The sequence below is a fragment of the Vigna unguiculata genome, chromosome 8 (genome assembly GCF_004118075.2).
Source record: "Vigna unguiculata cultivar IT97K-499-35 chromosome 8, ASM411807v1, whole genome shotgun sequence".
NCBI classification, from domain to species: Eukaryota; Viridiplantae; Streptophyta; class Magnoliopsida; order Fabales; family Fabaceae; genus Vigna; species Vigna unguiculata.
Genome location: NC_040286.1, coordinates 14,176,987 through 14,193,278, shown reverse-complemented (window position 1 = coordinate 14,193,278; position 16,292 = coordinate 14,176,987). Strand labels below are relative to the sequence as shown.

The 16,292-nt window shown below is 38.7% G+C and overlaps 2 protein-coding genes across 2 annotated transcripts; one reads left to right on the top strand and one right to left on the bottom strand.

The window, feature by feature from the left end:
- Window positions 1-604: 604 nt before the first annotated feature.
- LOC114194889 lies at window positions 605-1,390 on the bottom strand. The gene has a single exon (XM_028085297.1). It carries the CDS (start codon window positions 1,388-1,390, stop codon window positions 605-607), a length of 786 nt encoding a protein of 261 aa, XP_027941098.1.
- Window positions 1,391-8,338: 6,948 nt separating this feature from the next.
- LOC114194888 lies at window positions 8,339-15,130 on the top strand. The gene is made up of 4 exons (XM_028085295.1): window positions 8,339-8,620; window positions 13,910-14,293; window positions 14,488-14,787; window positions 14,900-15,130. Exons 1-4 carry the CDS (start codon window positions 8,339-8,341, stop codon window positions 15,128-15,130), a joined length of 1,197 nt encoding a protein of 398 aa, XP_027941096.1.
- The last annotated feature ends 1,162 nt before the right edge of the window (window positions 15,131-16,292 follow it).

Here is a 16,292-nt window from a genome sequence, read left to right as displayed (position 1 = left end):
CAGTAGAATGCCTGATATCCCCCCTGTGGTAATCACACCTTGCATCTGGATCATAATGCTTAGGATAAGGAGGTCGTACAGGTTTAGTAGGACATACAGTCACTAGAGCGTTGTGGAGAAGATCTGGTAACAATTCTGTGTAGGTCATGGGAATAGGAGTGAATTTCACAAACCTCTTGTCTAGATTAAGAGCATTTTGGTTACTGATTTGGTCAAGGTTATGAGTGGGTTTGGATTTAGGTTTCCAATTCTGTTTGGGGTGAGGAAAGGTTCTTGGTTGATATGGCAGAGCGTAAAAAATGGGAGATACATTGGCAACAGATGAAAATTGAGAGGTAGGATTCTGGTCAATTTTTCCTTCTTTATTCCCTCTAGAATGGGATCTAAACTCGTGTATATTCACCACCGTAGACGGGTCTTGTGCAATCTTCCCGCTTTTTATTCCATCCTCAATTCTCTCTCTGATAATCACTATATCAGCAAAATTAGAGGAGACATTACCTATCATGTGTTTGTAGAATGGATGTTCCACTTTGCTTATAAACATTGCTAACATCTTTTTATCGCTTAAAAGGGGCTCCACCTGGGCTGCAACTTCTCTCCATCATTGAGCATATTCCTTGAAGGTTTCTGTCTCGCTCTTAGTCATATTCTGCAGTTGTATTCTATCAGGTTCTATATTGGTATTGTATTTATATTGTCTTAAGAATGCAATAACCAAATCTTCCCATGAACGGATATGAGTTGGATCCAAACGGGTGTACCAATTAAGAGCCATGCCAGTTAAGCTTTCCTGGAAGAAGTGAATCAACAGTTTCTCATCATGAACATAAGCAGTCATTTTTCTGCAGTACATGGTTATATGAATCTTTGGACAAGTTTTCCCTCGATACTTTTCAAATTTTGGCAACCTGAACTTTGGAGGTGTAACCACATCAGGGACTAAACATAGTCCTGCAACATCACTGAATTCAAAAATTCCTTCGCCCTCTATAACTTTCAACCTCTTCTCAAGCATTTCTAATTTACCCTCGGTGTTGTCAACATCCATTGATATAGCAACATGTGGTGAAGACCTCACCTCAGGTTGCTTTGTCAAATTTACGTGCACATCATTTGGCTGGATGGTTTTGTCGAAACCTGTTGCCCCAAGTTTATTTTCTCCAGTAGTCGCGTTGTTTTCAGCTTTTTGAACGCAAACTTGCCCCAAGTTGGCTTCCATGGGTGGAGTGTAATTCAGAGGGTGGCCATGTGGAGGGAAAATTTGGGCCTCTTCACTCAATTGTTGATGGTATGATGTGCATATTTCTCCTTGGCTTTGTAAGACCTTCAAGGCCTCTAGGATTTGGCCCATTTGCCCTTTTAACTCCCCAACATCGGCTTTCACCATTTCCTGAGCTTCTCCTTAATTCTCCATAATTTTGCAATTGGCTTGTGTCCTCTAAGGTGTCCTTGAGGTTTTGTCGTACTATTATTTTTGCTGAATTTTTATTAAATGAATAAATTAAGAAAAAGAAAAGACTAATGAAATGACAATGTAATGCAAATACTCTGATCAGAAACTATAAAGCTGTGAAAACAATATCAAGTACGAATTGGAAATTAACACAAAATAGAGTCCATAAGGTAGTCCACAAAACAAACATCCAGATATTATAAGTTCATGACACGTGAAGCAAAGGAAATTATGATCAACTATCTCGGGCCCTAGCCATCACATTCTTCATTTCTCCTACCAACTCCTGGCAGTGACTGAGGAAGGCTTCAATCTCTCTAGGAGGATTAAAGATTGGCATTGCAGATTCAGCATCCGCTAATAACTTGGGAACATTTTCCATAGCTGTATTAGTAAGGGAAGCAAGTTGTGAGAAACATCTCTTCCAGTGTTCTATATCTTGTCCTTGTTCAACTGTATATTCTTTCATCTGACCCATCAATTCTTGGTGCATTTTTTCTAATTTTGCACGGTGCCAACGTTCCTTCTCTAGTTTTGCCATTGATTCTTTCACCTGTTGTTTAGAGTCATCAAGTATTATATGCATGTTGTGCAACTTCTTCAATGCTTCTTCTTTTTCTCTCTTGAGTTCACTAAACATTTGCTTTCGAACACACTCTGCTGACTCAAATATACTGCATTCTAAGGCTTTAATCCTCAGCTCAATGTGGGCTGTAGCTAAGTCTTCCTTTTGCTTTCTAAGAAACTCTTTATATACTCCCTTGCTTTCCAAACTAACCCGTTTCAAGTCTGCATAGTCTCGTTGCAGATTCTCAAGGTCGTTAGTCAATCTCATATTCTCTTGTTTCGTCTGCTCCATATTTGCTCTCAAAAATTCCACCTCTTCGATTTCACTATTTGGTGATGTCTTTTCAGTACTCGGACAAAGAGAAATTGACTTGAATGGCAATTTAATCTCCTGAACTCTCTCTACAACCCATTGATGATAAGAGACTTTCTCATTTATGCTCCATGGTCTTGGATCCCTCTTAGCACGAAGCACTCTCTTCCAAGCATTTCTGATTTGATGAAGAACATTAGTAGAGAACCCTTCTTCATAATAAATTCACAATGTCACAAGAGATAAAGGTGTTGGCGCCCCTTTTATAGGAATCCCAAATTGCCTTTGAGTTAAAACAGGATTGTAATTAATACAACCTTGGGTGCCCATGAGAGGCACATTAGGGTAGTTCCCACAATAATATATGATTTGTGATTTTCGTATCCAAGACACGTGCCAATTAACCTTTTCTTCATTCAAGTCTGCACAGAGTTATACCCATTCTTGTGGTTCTCTTAACTTTGGTTTGCAATGTCGCAACTCCTCCACCTGACATATATATTTAGAGTGCCCTTACTTACACGTGAAACAAACCACACATATAACACTGGCAAACAACATAACATCTTTTTTCTCTTCAGTTCATAACACTAGTCAAAAGTCCCATAAACCTCAGCTAGGACAGCAACAACAGGATTTTATGATTGAGTTTTATATGCCACAAATACATTAATAGCGGCATAGTCAACAAAATTCTCAACATTAGGGAAAAGCATGACGCCATATAGGACGAGAGCTAGGACGTCCATAAATGTTTCCCATCTCTCTTTCTTCATCAATTGATACAAGTACCACTCTAGGTATCCCTGAGGAAGGCCCATGACCTTGCCCTTAACTGTGACCTTTTTCTCAAACTTCACAAGATGTATCTTCATGATTTCTGCTAGTCTTAGGACAGGGGTGTATCGTCCAAGGTAGTTGTATGGAGTTTTTCCTTCCAAAGGTAAGTCCAAGATCTGCTCAAATTCTTCCACTGTTGGTACCAACTGAAAAGTCTTGAAAAGTGAAACATCTTAAAGGCGTGTCATAGTATTGAGCTAGAGCAGTAATCTCTGGTTTCTGGACCTCTACCTCTAACAGGTTAAGCAAATTCCCATATTCCCTTCTGAAAGCATCCTTCTAGGTTGTGGTCATTTTCTTGACCAGTTCTCTTAAGCCATTCACATTTCCTTCCTTTACTTTGATAGGTATCCTTTTCTTCATAGTTTTTGAACTTGAATGCCCCTCAACTCCAACTCTCATGTTAATTTCCATTTTCTTTTAGATTCAATCACAACTTTATAACTTCTGGCCTCATATCAACAAGATGTAATGAGATGATATGACAAAATGCATGTTGAACATGAACAAGTTAAACAACATGACATGAAATTATGTACAAATGGAACAGAAAAAAGAAAAGCATAACGAGAATTAGTGTACATATCTCCCTTTGTGCCCTAGCAAAGGTTCAACACTTTATTGGATTAAGGTTCAATATATGCGCTCACTAGGAGTGTCTCCTACTTCCTAAGGATCAAGGTCACTAGAGTTATGGTCCACTTCACGGTATTTCCCACAATAGTTGGTAAACAACACGATGTAAGAGTACCAAATGAAGCAAACAGACTCTAGTTGGGGTTCTCACAATAACCATTTGGGAAGTACATCCACTATGGCACTGTTACACAATCCCCTTCTAATTCTAAGCTACTCAGACCCGGGTATAGGCCCTCACTCATGTCATGTACAAAATATCAAAGTGAGTGTGTGAAGGGAGAAAAATGCACACCTAAACTCTCACCTGCAAAACAACCAGACAAAAACCAAGCAAATACAAACATGTTTTCTACCCTAAGTTTGAATATCAATAAATATTCAATACATCAACTCAAAAACTAAATAGACATACACAAAGATGTGAAAAATAAACATTTAAACAAAACAAATCACTTTCGCATATTCAATTAAATAGGCCTGACTCTCGGATGTCCCTAGTGAAGTCGCCATCTGTCGCAACCTGAATCGCGGCGGGACGACAAACTAAAAATAAATTAATTTGGAAAAAGAGATTAGAAGTCGCCACCATAGTTTATTCAGGAAAACTATGAAAAACCATAAAAATAAAATAAAGTCTGCGAAAACCAAATTTTGGGTCCGGAAGTCGGTTACGCGTAGGGAAGGTATTAACACCCTACATCGCCCGCCCAAAGGCGGTACCTTTAATTAAATTTGAAAAAGAGATGTGTTTATTTTAAATATTTATTTTTCCCATAAATAAGAAAATATTGAACAATATTATTTTTTGATTAAAAAGGACCCGACAAGGATTAACCTTGGTCCTACGTATTCTCATTAAAAAAAATGAGAAATCAGGGCTACGTAGTTCTTTATACAACAATTTGAAAATGATTTGAAAAAAACCTTTTAATTTTTGGGAAGTAAACCTGACAAGGACTTGCCATGCTCCTACGTATCTCCACTTACAATGGAGAATCAAGGATCACGTAGTTCTTGATAAAACATGATTATAATATTTAATTTTTAAAGTTGTCGTTTTGACATTTTTAAAAATAAGTGTCATTTGACGCGTGCGGGTTGACACAAAAATAATTTTTTATACCTTGTATTTATGAAAATGAGTGTCGTGCAACGCGAGCGGTCGATTAGACACCAAAGTATTTTTATAATTTTTTAGATTTTTTAGAAAGACTGTCGTGCGACACGAGCAGTCGATTAGACACCAAAATATTTTTATAATTTTTTAGATTTTTGAGAAAGAGTGTCGTGCGACGCGAGCGATCGATTAGACACCAAAATAATTTTTTGATTTTTATACTTTGAAAAGAAGTGTCATGCGACGGGAACGGTCGATTAGACACCAAAAACAATTTTTATAATTTTTATTTAAAATATCGTGCGACGCAAACGATGGATTAGATACTAAAATATTTTCATAATTTTTGTATTTAAAAAGAAGTGTCGTGCGACGCGAACGGTCGATTAAACACCACAACAATTTTTATAATTTTTTTATATTAAAAAGAAGTATCGTGCGACGCAAGCGGTCGATTAGAGACTAAAAAAAATAAAGAAAATAATTTCAAATTTTTATTTATTCTTATTTTTATCATTTTGGAAAACAATTTTAATTTTAATTTTAATTTAAAATGTTTTTATTATTTTTGAAAATGATATCATTGAAATGTGATATTTTATTTAATTAGAAAAAAAGTAAAATTGGAAATAGAAAATGAGAGTGCGAAAGTGATTATGTAGGTACAATGAGAAAAACTACACATATAGAAACGAGGTGTATAAAGTAAACGCATCCTAACTTAAGAAGAGAAATTAAAGAAGTAGGGTGTATGCTTAGTGAAAACACAGACACAAAAGGTAAAATAAAACTTAATGTAAGGGGTGTGGGGTTATTACATTGGGAAGTCCATGAAGTAAATAAATAACAAGAACCCAAATTAAAAGTGGGGGTGTGCAAATTAAATTATGGAGGTGCGTGAAGAAAAAATTAAATCTGCCAAAACCCTAAAGCCATATCAAAACGCAACACCTGAACTTAACCCTTAAACTTCATCTTCTTCATCCCGCTAACGACCACCATGTAAACACCAATAAACTGAACGACCAAACCACCAGCGACAACCGCAGCCACGGCGGCAACAACAGCCACTCTCGGACCCGCTATCACCAACCGCGACGGCAACCAAACGGATTCGCCCCTATCCATACTCCGTATCTTCTCCGTCGAGCCACCATCACTGTCCGCGACTTCGACGGGACTACCAACAGCGACGACGCAACCTCGCTGTCGTCAACGATATCAACATTGTCAATATAACGACTCCTTCTCACATTCATCGCATCGTCCAATCAAACACTTAGGGTTCAACCATGGCACACCATTCCCCCCTGTCGCGACCACTACAGCAACGTCGGCGACCACCATGAACCACTACACCAACGCTCTTCTTCTCCATTTCATTTATTTATTAGTTTGCCAATTTTTGTTTATGTAAAACACAGAGAAATCTCTAGTTGACGTTCAATTCAAATTATTATTTTTTATCGGAATGCCTACTGTCATTAATCATACACAGTAACAAAATAAACGCAAAACATCATTTTGAAATTATGAACCTGATTGTGTTTCAATATGCCTCAATCTTGCCTTTGCTCTCACTGTTATCTCTTGGTCTTTAATTACTCATGGTATTGTATGAATTCATGAGCAATATGGTAATGTGAAAATGATTAATTTGAATGTGAGAATGTATGGGTGTATGGGTGATGCGTGAATTGTTGTTGGATGAACCCTTGGGGAAGAAAGGGAAAGAAGATGAAAAAGGTCTTGATGATGAATCGTGAATCGATGAAAAGTTAATGTTGTCCGTGACTGTTCTGAGGGAGCAATGGTGATGAATTAAAGTGTTGGCCAGGAAGATGATGGTTATTGCGCAGATGTCATAAAAAATGAACGTGTTCCCCAAAACTTAATTAGAAGATGTGATGAGCAGTTGGAGGAGTTGGAGGAACCGTAAGAGGAAGAAACTGCTCTTCTAATTTTTAAAACTGTTTTTAACTTAATTTAATAATTTATTATTTATTTATTTATTTATTAATTTTTAATTATTTATTTCTAATTTCTGATTTTTTATTTTAATTACTAATAATTTTTTAATCTAAAAAACAAAATCCTTATTTTACTTAAATTTAAAAAACATAAATTAAAGAAATTCCCTTTTTTGTAATCACTTTTTTTTTTATTATTATTATTATTATTAATTTTTGTAAGACAATTTATTTTTATTTTTTTAATTAACACTTATTTTTGGTTATTTTGAAAACAATTTTATTTATCCGAACGAAATTGGATGTTGACAGCGCCTGACAGCAAGAAAGTGCTCTGCTAGGCGGTGTTGGGAAAATAGTGGCACTGGGAGGGCGTGGCGCTTGGCGCCGGGCAGGTACTGCCAGGCGGTCTGAACCTGTTTCGCTGGCGGTGCTGGCTGATGCGTCAGGCGACTGCGCAACAGGTTATGAGTTGTGTGTGTTGTTTTTAACTGACAATGATGCTTTGCTTGGATCGGGAGATGCTGTGCCATGAGCGGGTAGGTTCATGGATGGTGGTTAACGTGTGATGATATGAACGGGGAGGTTCATATCCAGTTACTCTCACGTGGGGATACGAACGAGGTAGGTTTGTATGTTCCGTGCTCACGTTGAGAGATGCCACGTGCGGGGAGGTACGAGGCTGGTGGATCATATGTGTTGGACTACGGGCGGGCAGGTCCGTAGAGCAGGACTACGAGCGGGGAGGTTCGAAGAGGCAGGACCACAAGCGGACAAGTTCGTGTGAGCATCATATTCCCGAGTCCAAGGCTAACCTGTTGTGTAATTTGAAGGCTACAAAGCCTTGGGGTTAAGGTCTTGGCCAAGAATTATGTAGAATGAATAAGATGGGTGTATGATTTATTTTGTGTTCTATATACCTGTTATTTTATTTTCTCAGCTCACCCTTTCTATTTGTGTATGGCGATGATCGTGTGATTCGTTACACGGGAGCAGATGTTGATATAGGTGGTGCTGAGGATGTCCAAGCGACGGAGTGAGGGCTAGCTTTGGGATTAGAGCTAGGATTTTCTCACATGTATTTTATGCTTTTATTTATGAACACGAATTTTGGGAACTTGTAACACTTTATCGTTTAAGTTATGAGTTTTGGCATGCTTTTTAATAAATTTAATTTTTCCCGCGTTGTGATTATTATTAATGCAACTTTTGATATCATTTAATTCTTTTATTATTTATCTTTTAAGTAATATTCCTTAGGGATGTTACATTTGGTATCAGAGCAAACATTTTGATTTTTTTGGGAAAACTGGGGAGTGAGCTGACGTTTATTGTGTGAAATTAGTTGATGTGTGTTGATTGTTAAACTTGATAGTGTATATTTTAATCTTTAGCTGTTTGATTTTAACAGCTGAAATATGTGGCGTGCACAGGCAATGGCAAACAGGAGGCGTAGAAATATCGTTGGGGCTGATGAGATTGCTAACGGAATCCACAGGATGGTGGATGCGATGCAGCCCGTAGCAGCACCGCCAAGAGCCATGATTCCACCTGTGAGACCTGTGACCATGGAGGACTTCATGCGTCATAGGCCGGCGAAATTCACTGGGAAAGCCATCCCAGATGAGGCTGACGCATGGCTCCGAGAGTGCGAGAAGATATTTAGAGTGATAGAGTGCACGGAGGACCAAAAGCTTAACTTCGCCACATTTCTGTTGGTGACTGATGAAGGATTGACCCCAACCAAGGATGGAGGCACATGCTTAAGAACACTAAGCATGTTTAGAAAGGAAGTTCACTAATCCTTCATCCCTTTCATTTGTGTTTGTTATTTTTGATTCCCAAAGTTGACTTAGTTGAATCAACTTTAGTTGACTTGTTGACCTTTGACTAGGTTTGACTTCTTGACTATAGTTGACTTGACTTAAGCCAACATGCTAATCTATGTTTATTTGCTTTGTAGGTTAATTAGGAGTAAGAAAGCAATGCTAGGTGGCGCATGGTGATTGGGGAGCATAAATGATGTGGAGGAGAGAGTAAAGCAAAGGCATAAAGCATAAAGTAAAAGGCATAAAACAAGTGTACCTATGTACCTTTGGTCTCCTTTGTTTTTAGCACACTTTGGCCACTTTTTGGAGACATATGAGACACATTCTTTGTCTCGTTTTGTGCTAGAACGAAATTAGCCTTGCACACACCATAGTTGGCTCTTTTGTCTCTCATTTTTGTAACCTTATTTGACCTAGTTTCTAGAAGCTAGGGTTAGGTTTTTGTAGAGACATCCTTAGGTATCTTTTATTTGCTTAGAGGCCCCTAAACTCTTCTATATAAAGGGTGCTCCTAGACATGTAAAAGGGTTGAACATTTTGAAGTAAAAACACTCTTGTGTCTCAACCATTTGTGAGAGTTTCCTCCCTTTGGAGTGAATACTTTTAAGCCTTATCTTGCATAGCAAGTGGCGGCACACATCCACTCATCTTCAAGGTTGCCATGGCTTCTAGCCTAGCCTTGTAGTGGCGTGCTTCTCACATTTTTACCATTCCTTTCCTTTCCATTTTATGTTTTCTTCTTCCTTTAATTGTTCTTGGTTTTCTATGGTTTATGTGCTTTCCATTTCCTTTTTGTTTTGAATCAATCCATCATCTTCTTCTCTTGAGCTTTGTGAAAGGAACCTTCACATCTAGATAACTTGCTATCTTAATGTCCAGTGGGGATTTCACTTAGCTTTCTTAATCAACTCACACCATATTCAATAATCTTAAAAAGGAACAACATAATCCTTCATCATTTGGTATCTAGAGCTTGGGTTATCTTGAATATGGTGTTTTTCATGTGCTAACCTTGTCTTGTTGTAGCTATCTTTGTATGGTTCAAATCCACTTCCATTGCACACAAAAACAATGCTGGCAGAAACTGTTCACGATTTTAAATGATTAAAATGCACCTGCTCAGTGATCCAAAAATTACGTTCTTGATGTCAAAACAAAGCTTTGTTAGTCTAGTTTCTAACAAAAAAAGAACCAATGCATTTGGAGTTTTGTGGAGAGAGTTATGATTGAAATAGTAAGCAAAGGTCAGAGCTGCCGAGATCACCGCGAATCAACATTTTTTAGGTTATATTGGGCAGTTTTGGCTACTATTTTTGTTACTCTTCTTACTCCTAAATGTGGTTGGATAACATGTCTTTGGATGCTTAGTCTTTGAGCCTCAAATCCATGAGTTTAAATGCATGATAGCTACATGTTTGTGTCGTTGTGTATGTCATGTTGAGTCTTTAAATGTGTCTAACTTTTGCTTGAGTCATATGTCATATACTTCTTTGAGTTTTCTTATTCTTGTTTCTAGTATTTGAGCTATTGCATGAGATCTATGCCTTTTGTTGTAGCATGCTCCTTGAAATTGATTTTGACCTAATTTTTAAGGAACTAAGTGTTCAAGACACCCTAAAATATCCTTCTCATCATCTTAAGTACCTAGTTTTGAAAAGAAAAATTATTTTCATGACCAAAAACAGTTTGGCTGAGAGCTAATGTGTTGCTTGGTGAATCCATTTGACCATTTTTACTAGGTGTTATACTACCAAATTTTATACTTGGATTTTGGGTGATATTGGCAAATTAGTTCCATGCTTTAACTTGGTTATGATCTTTCTTGGTGTATGCATAATTTGAGGTATAATCTTGGCTTGTTCAAATGCTTTCCATAGAGTCTTTAAAAGTGCTTTTCATTGCTTTAGTCTTGTTCAAGTTTTGTCTTTAAAACAAAATTTCCTTAGAAGTTAAACTTTCTTGTTTTTGTGCTTTTCTTGCTTGTCACTAGGTGTTCTTTGTTGTGTCATAGTAGTTTTCTTTTCTTGAAACTCTTGGGATGTTGTGGCCGAAGCACTTGTCTTGAATTTGAAAGGTTTTGAACAAGTTTTTAAAAGTGTTTGCTTCACTCCTTTGGTGGATTTTGAGTGCTAGCCTTGCCTTATTACTTTGGGAGAGTGATCTAAACACTTGGGTTACAATTTGGGTTGGATTTGGTCTCGGTTTTCATGTTGTATAACCTCTAATCCATTTATTTTGTCTCGGATTTGAGTGTTTTTGTTGTAGGAATCATGGCAAGTTCATCAAGTGCACCTACACCAAACAAAAACAATACATTGATGAGATTGCTTCGGGATTTGGAGTTCTCTAGGAAGGAGGCCTTTGGACAATTGAGAAAAGACAAGGAGCAAAGTGACCTAAGAATCCAATAGCACATTCAAAGGCTTGAAGCTAGGGAGAAAGAAAGAGATCTTAGGAAAAGAGGGCATTCTAGGCGCACCCATCACAAGAGAAGAAAACTCCAAAGATTCCTAAGTTCTATGGTGGAAGTGATCCCAAAGTCTTCCTTGATTGGGAAGCTAAAGTTGATCAAATTTTCAATGAAAATCATGTAAAGGATCAAGCACAAGTTGATCTAGTAGTTTTAGGATTTTTGGAGTATGCCAATACTTGGTGGCATAAAGTTTGTAAGAACTATGACCAAGGGCCACCCGCGGCTTCTTGGATGGACATTAAAACTCTTATGCGCGCTAGATTTGTTCCTCCCTCCTATAGGAAGGAACTTCTTTTGAAGCTCCAAAGGCTTCACCAAGGTCCTATGAGTGTGAGTGAGTACTTTAAAGAATTAGAGTCTCAAATGCGTAGGGTTGAAATAAAAGAAACTAACAAAGAAAAAATAAAAAGATTTGTGAGTGGTCTTAGGAGAGACATACAAGACCAAGTAGAGTTGTATGAGTACTCCACTCTTGAAAATGTTTTCACACTTGCCCTTGGGATTGAAATTCAATTGAAAAGAAAAAGAAGGGCAAGGAAGAGTTACTCACCCAACCACTACTTTAGTCACTCATGGAAGGGAAAGGATAAAAAGAAACATGATAAGTTCCCTTCTAACTCTCATCAAGAACCACCAAGTAAAAGTAAGTCACCAAGTGATCACATTCACCATTCCACTTCTTCAAGATCAAGTTCCATTAAATATTTTAAATGTTTGGGTTATAATCACATTGCTTTAAATTGCCCAACCAAGAGGACCATGATCTTAAAGAAGAATAATAATGTTGAAAGTGAACACTCATCTCCCTATTCTCTTTCAAAAGAATCTTCTTCCTCTAGTAAAACAAAATTTTTTGAGAAAGACCCTATGTTATTAAGGTGCATGATAGGTCAAGATCAAAGTGAGCTTGAGCCAACTCAAAGAGAAAACATTTTTCAATCTAGATGCAAAATTAACAAATGGGTTTGCTCTCTAATTATTGATGGAGGAAGTAGTACCAATGTAGCTAGCACAAGGTTGGTGGAAAAGCTTAGCTTAGAGATCATTCCTCATGCTAAGCCCTACAAGCTTGCTTGGATAAGTAAAGAGGGAGAAATAGATGTCAATAAACAAGTCCTAATTAACTTCTCTATAGGAAGCTACAAAGATGAGGTGTTATGTGATGTTGTTCCCATGGAAATCACACATATCTTACTAAGTAGGCCATGACAATTTGATAAACAAACTTTACATGATGGTCATACCAACCAATACATTTTCTTCACAAATGGGAGAAAGACCACTTTACAACCTCTATCACCTCAAGAAGTTAATAAGGATAGAAATATAATAAGAAAAGATAAAGAAGAAAAAGAAAAGAGGCAAGCTTTCACTAAAGTGTTACTGCCTAAAAAAATTCTTCCAACGCAAGATGTGCATCACCCTTCCTTCTCTTCTCAAGCCAAAAAGGAAGGCCCAAAGCACAAGCAAGAGAGGAAGAGTAGTCTAGAAAATAAAGATGGCCTAACCAAAGCTAGGGGTAATACCCTTAGAAAGGATGGAACAAGAGCTCATAAAAGGGAGGCGCAAATCCTCCCCCAAATCAAGTCAAGCTCCATCTACAAAGGCTTAAACAATTTGTGGTCAAATTCTCTCCAAGGAGGGGAGGATGATGAAGGATTGACCCCAACCAAGGATGGAGGCATATGCTTAAGAACACTAAGCATGTTTAGAAAGGAAGTTCACTAATCCTTCATCCCTTTCATTTGTGTTTGTTATTTTTGATTCCCAAAGTTGACTTAGTTGAATCAACTTTAGTTGACTTGTTGACCTTTGACTAGGTTTGACTTCTTGACTATAGTTGACTTGACTTAAGCCAACATGCTAATCTATGTTTATTTGCTTTGTAGGTTAATTAGGAGTAAGAAAGCAATGCTAGGTGGCGCATGGTGATTGGGGAGCATAAATGATGTGGAGGAGAGAGTAAAGCAAAGGAATAAAGCATAAAGCAAAGGCATAAAGCATAAAGTAAAAGGCATATGAGACACATTCTTTGTCTCGTTTTGTGCTAGAACGAAATTAGCCTTGCACACACCATAGTTGGCTCTTTTGTCTCTCATTTTTGTAACCTTATTTGACCTAGTTTCTAGAAGCTAGGGTTAGGTTTTTGTAGAGACATCCTTAGGTATCTTTTATTTGCTCAGAGGCCCTTAAACTCTTCTATATAAGGGGTGCTCTTAGACATGTAAAAGGGTTGAACATTTTGAAGTAAAAACACTCTTGTGTCTCAACCATTTGTGAGAGTTTCCTCCCTTGGGAGTGAATACTTTTAAGCCTTATCTTGCATAGCAAGTGGTGGCACACATCCACTCATCTTCAAGGTTGCCATGGCTTCTAGCCTAGCCTTGTAGTGGCGTGCTTCTCACACTTTTACCATTCCTTTCCTTTTCATTTTATGTTTTCTTCTTCCTTTAATTGTTCTTAGTTTTCTATGGTTTATGTGATTTCCATTTACTTTTTATTTTGAATCAATCCATCATCTTCTTCTCTTGAGCTTTGTGAAAGGAACCTTCACATCTAGATAGCTTGCTATCTTAATGTCCAGTGGGGATTTCACTTAGCTTTCTTAATCAACTCACACCATATTCAATAATCTTAAAAAGGAATAAGATAATCCTTCATTAGTGACCGAGGCCGAGTATTGGTGGATGAGCATGCAACAACAGATGTTAAACAAAGCTGAAGAGGTGACTTGGGCCAGCTTCAGGACGAGGTTCCTGGAGAAGTACTTTCCTGACAACGCTAAACACGAGGGCGAGGCCGAGTTTCTCACCCTGCAGCAGGGGAACTTGTTGGTGCAGGCGTATGTGGAGAGGTTTGAGTATCTCTCGAGGTTTTACTCTCAGACAGTGACGGAGGAGTGGTGCTGTAGGAAGTTTGAGGGTGGCCTCAAACATGAGCTGAGGCGGTTTATTGTACCGCTGAGGGTACGAGAGTTTCCAGTCTTGGTGGAGCAAGCCAAGAGTGTTGAGCAGCTTGAGATGGGACCCAGCCGGGTCAACCGCACTCAGAAGAGCAATGTTGAGGCAGACAACAAAAGAGGCCCTATAGTAGACCGACTCCGTCTTCACAAAAACTAAGGTGCTATAACTGTGGAGGGGAACACCTGCGGAGAGACTGCACTAGGTCAGCGGGTAGTGGAGGCAGCGGTATGAGCACTCGCAAGTGCTACACATGTGACCAGCCAGGACATTTCGCCAACAAATGTCCTAATAGGAAGACTGCTCCAGTATCATGATCTCAGCCATCCTCATCTGACAGGCCGAGAGCAGCAGGCCTGGTTTTTGCCATGACCAGTACCGAGGCCACCTGGTCAGGTAACCTGATTCTGGATCATTGTTTGCTTTTTGGTAACAGTGCGTTAGTACCGTTTCATTCAGGAGCTTCGCACTCCTTCATATCCCACAATTATGTGGAGAGATTGGGGTTGTCTACTCGTGACCTAGGATACGAGTTGATAGTCTCGACACCGGCATCTGGGAAGGTTTCAACAAATTTAGCCTATGTGGGATGCTTAATGGAAGTAGAGGGCAGACGCTTCAAGGTAAATCTAGTTTGCTTGCCCTTGGAGGGATTGGAGGTCATACTGGGAATGGACTGGCTGTCTATCAACCATGTGGTGCTTGATTGTGGACGGCGCAGAATTGTGTTCCCAGGAGAAGATGAGTACAAAGGAGCAGATTAGTAAGATACCAGTTATGGATGAATACGCCGACGTGTTTTCGGATGAGATACCTGAGTTACCACCCAGCCGGGATATAGATTTCTCAATTGATCTAATCCCTGGAGCGGGTCTAGTGTTGGCAGCACCGTACAAAATGGCACCTGCTGAACTAGCAAAGTTGAAGAAACAGATAGAAGACTTGCTAGAGAAGAAATTCATCTGACCCAATGCCTCACCGTGGGGAGCTCCGGTGTTACTAGTAAATTAGTCCCCAATTTAACTCGTATTGCTAGTTCATATGTGTATAAATCAATCCAACCTCCGTTCAATTGATTTCCCAGTTCCATATTTACTATTACTCCGTCTCACAAGAATCCCATAACCATCCCTGTACTTCACAGCCACATAGTTCTCTTGTTCTGTACTGGCGCCTAGCGGTTATATCAGTACCTCAGACGGTGCATCCAGTTCTAGGTAAAACTTAGAATCTTTCTGCACCTGTGCGACACTAAGTTCCTCACAATTCAATCCTATAATCTTATCATACATTTCACTCAAAAATTTCTCTTCAGCACACATTCACATTCAATTTCATCATCCAATCGCTAATTTATGTACGACATTGATGAGTTCAAATTTTTGCCCCTATTTAATATTTAAATTTGGGGATTTAATTGAATTTTCTGTGCTTAAAGATTGATTTAATTAGGATTTGTGATTATTGGATTTATTGAATAAGTTTGGTAAAAATGACGTAAAAATTGATTTTAGTTGCATAAAATATTATTGGATATTCTAACGTTTGTTAATGCAGCTGGAATTTAGTTTTGGTCATTAATAGTGTGGATTTGAAATATTCAAAGTTACAAAATAAGTCCAAAATCAGGAAATTCTGGAAAAGAATAAATCAGGAGCTAAATGCACCCCCAGATTTTATTTGCACACTCCTTCTAAAGTCGACCACCAAAAACCCGTTTTGCACCTCTCCTACCACTTAAACTCCACTTAACCAGATCATGCCATGTGGCAATCCCCACCTTTCAAATCAGGCCAACCATATGCTGACACGTGTCATAATCATACATTCACCAAAATGACCAATTAGACATTGCCACGTCATCATCTCCTCCATCTCACACATGAAACCCTAACCCTAATTTTCATCATCTCCTTCCATCACCATGGCAGCCGCCACCCTAGTCGCTAAACTCGTCGCCGGCCACCACGATTCCACGCATACAACAACAGCGAACCAGCGACGCCATCACCACTGCCATTCGTTCACGCACCTATCGCAGCCATGAGCGAGAGCAAACCACCTGCATCCATCTTCTCCGACAGCCTCCGTCATCACCTTCACGCAACCAAGGAAGCCGGAAACAACC

What these genes read in the sequence shown, in the direction of transcription:
- LOC114194889 (XM_028085297.1), bottom strand. Translation starts at nt 1,390, where the DNA reads ATGGTGAAAGCCGATGTTGGGGAGTTAAAAGGGCAAATGGGCCAAATC.
- LOC114194888 (XM_028085295.1), top strand. Translation starts at nt 8,339, where the DNA reads ATGGCAAACAGGAGGCGTAGAAATATCGTTGGGGCTGATGAGATTGCT. An exon ending in ACTTCGCCACATTTCTGTTG is followed by an intron (nt 8,621 to 13,909) that starts GTGACTGATGAA and finishes ATGCAACAACAG; the next exon opens with ATGTTAAACAAAGCTGAAGA. An exon ending in ACAACAAAAGAGGCCCTATA is followed by an intron (nt 14,294 to 14,487) that starts GTAGACCGACTC and finishes TCATGATCTCAG; the next exon opens with CCATCCTCATCTGACAGGCC.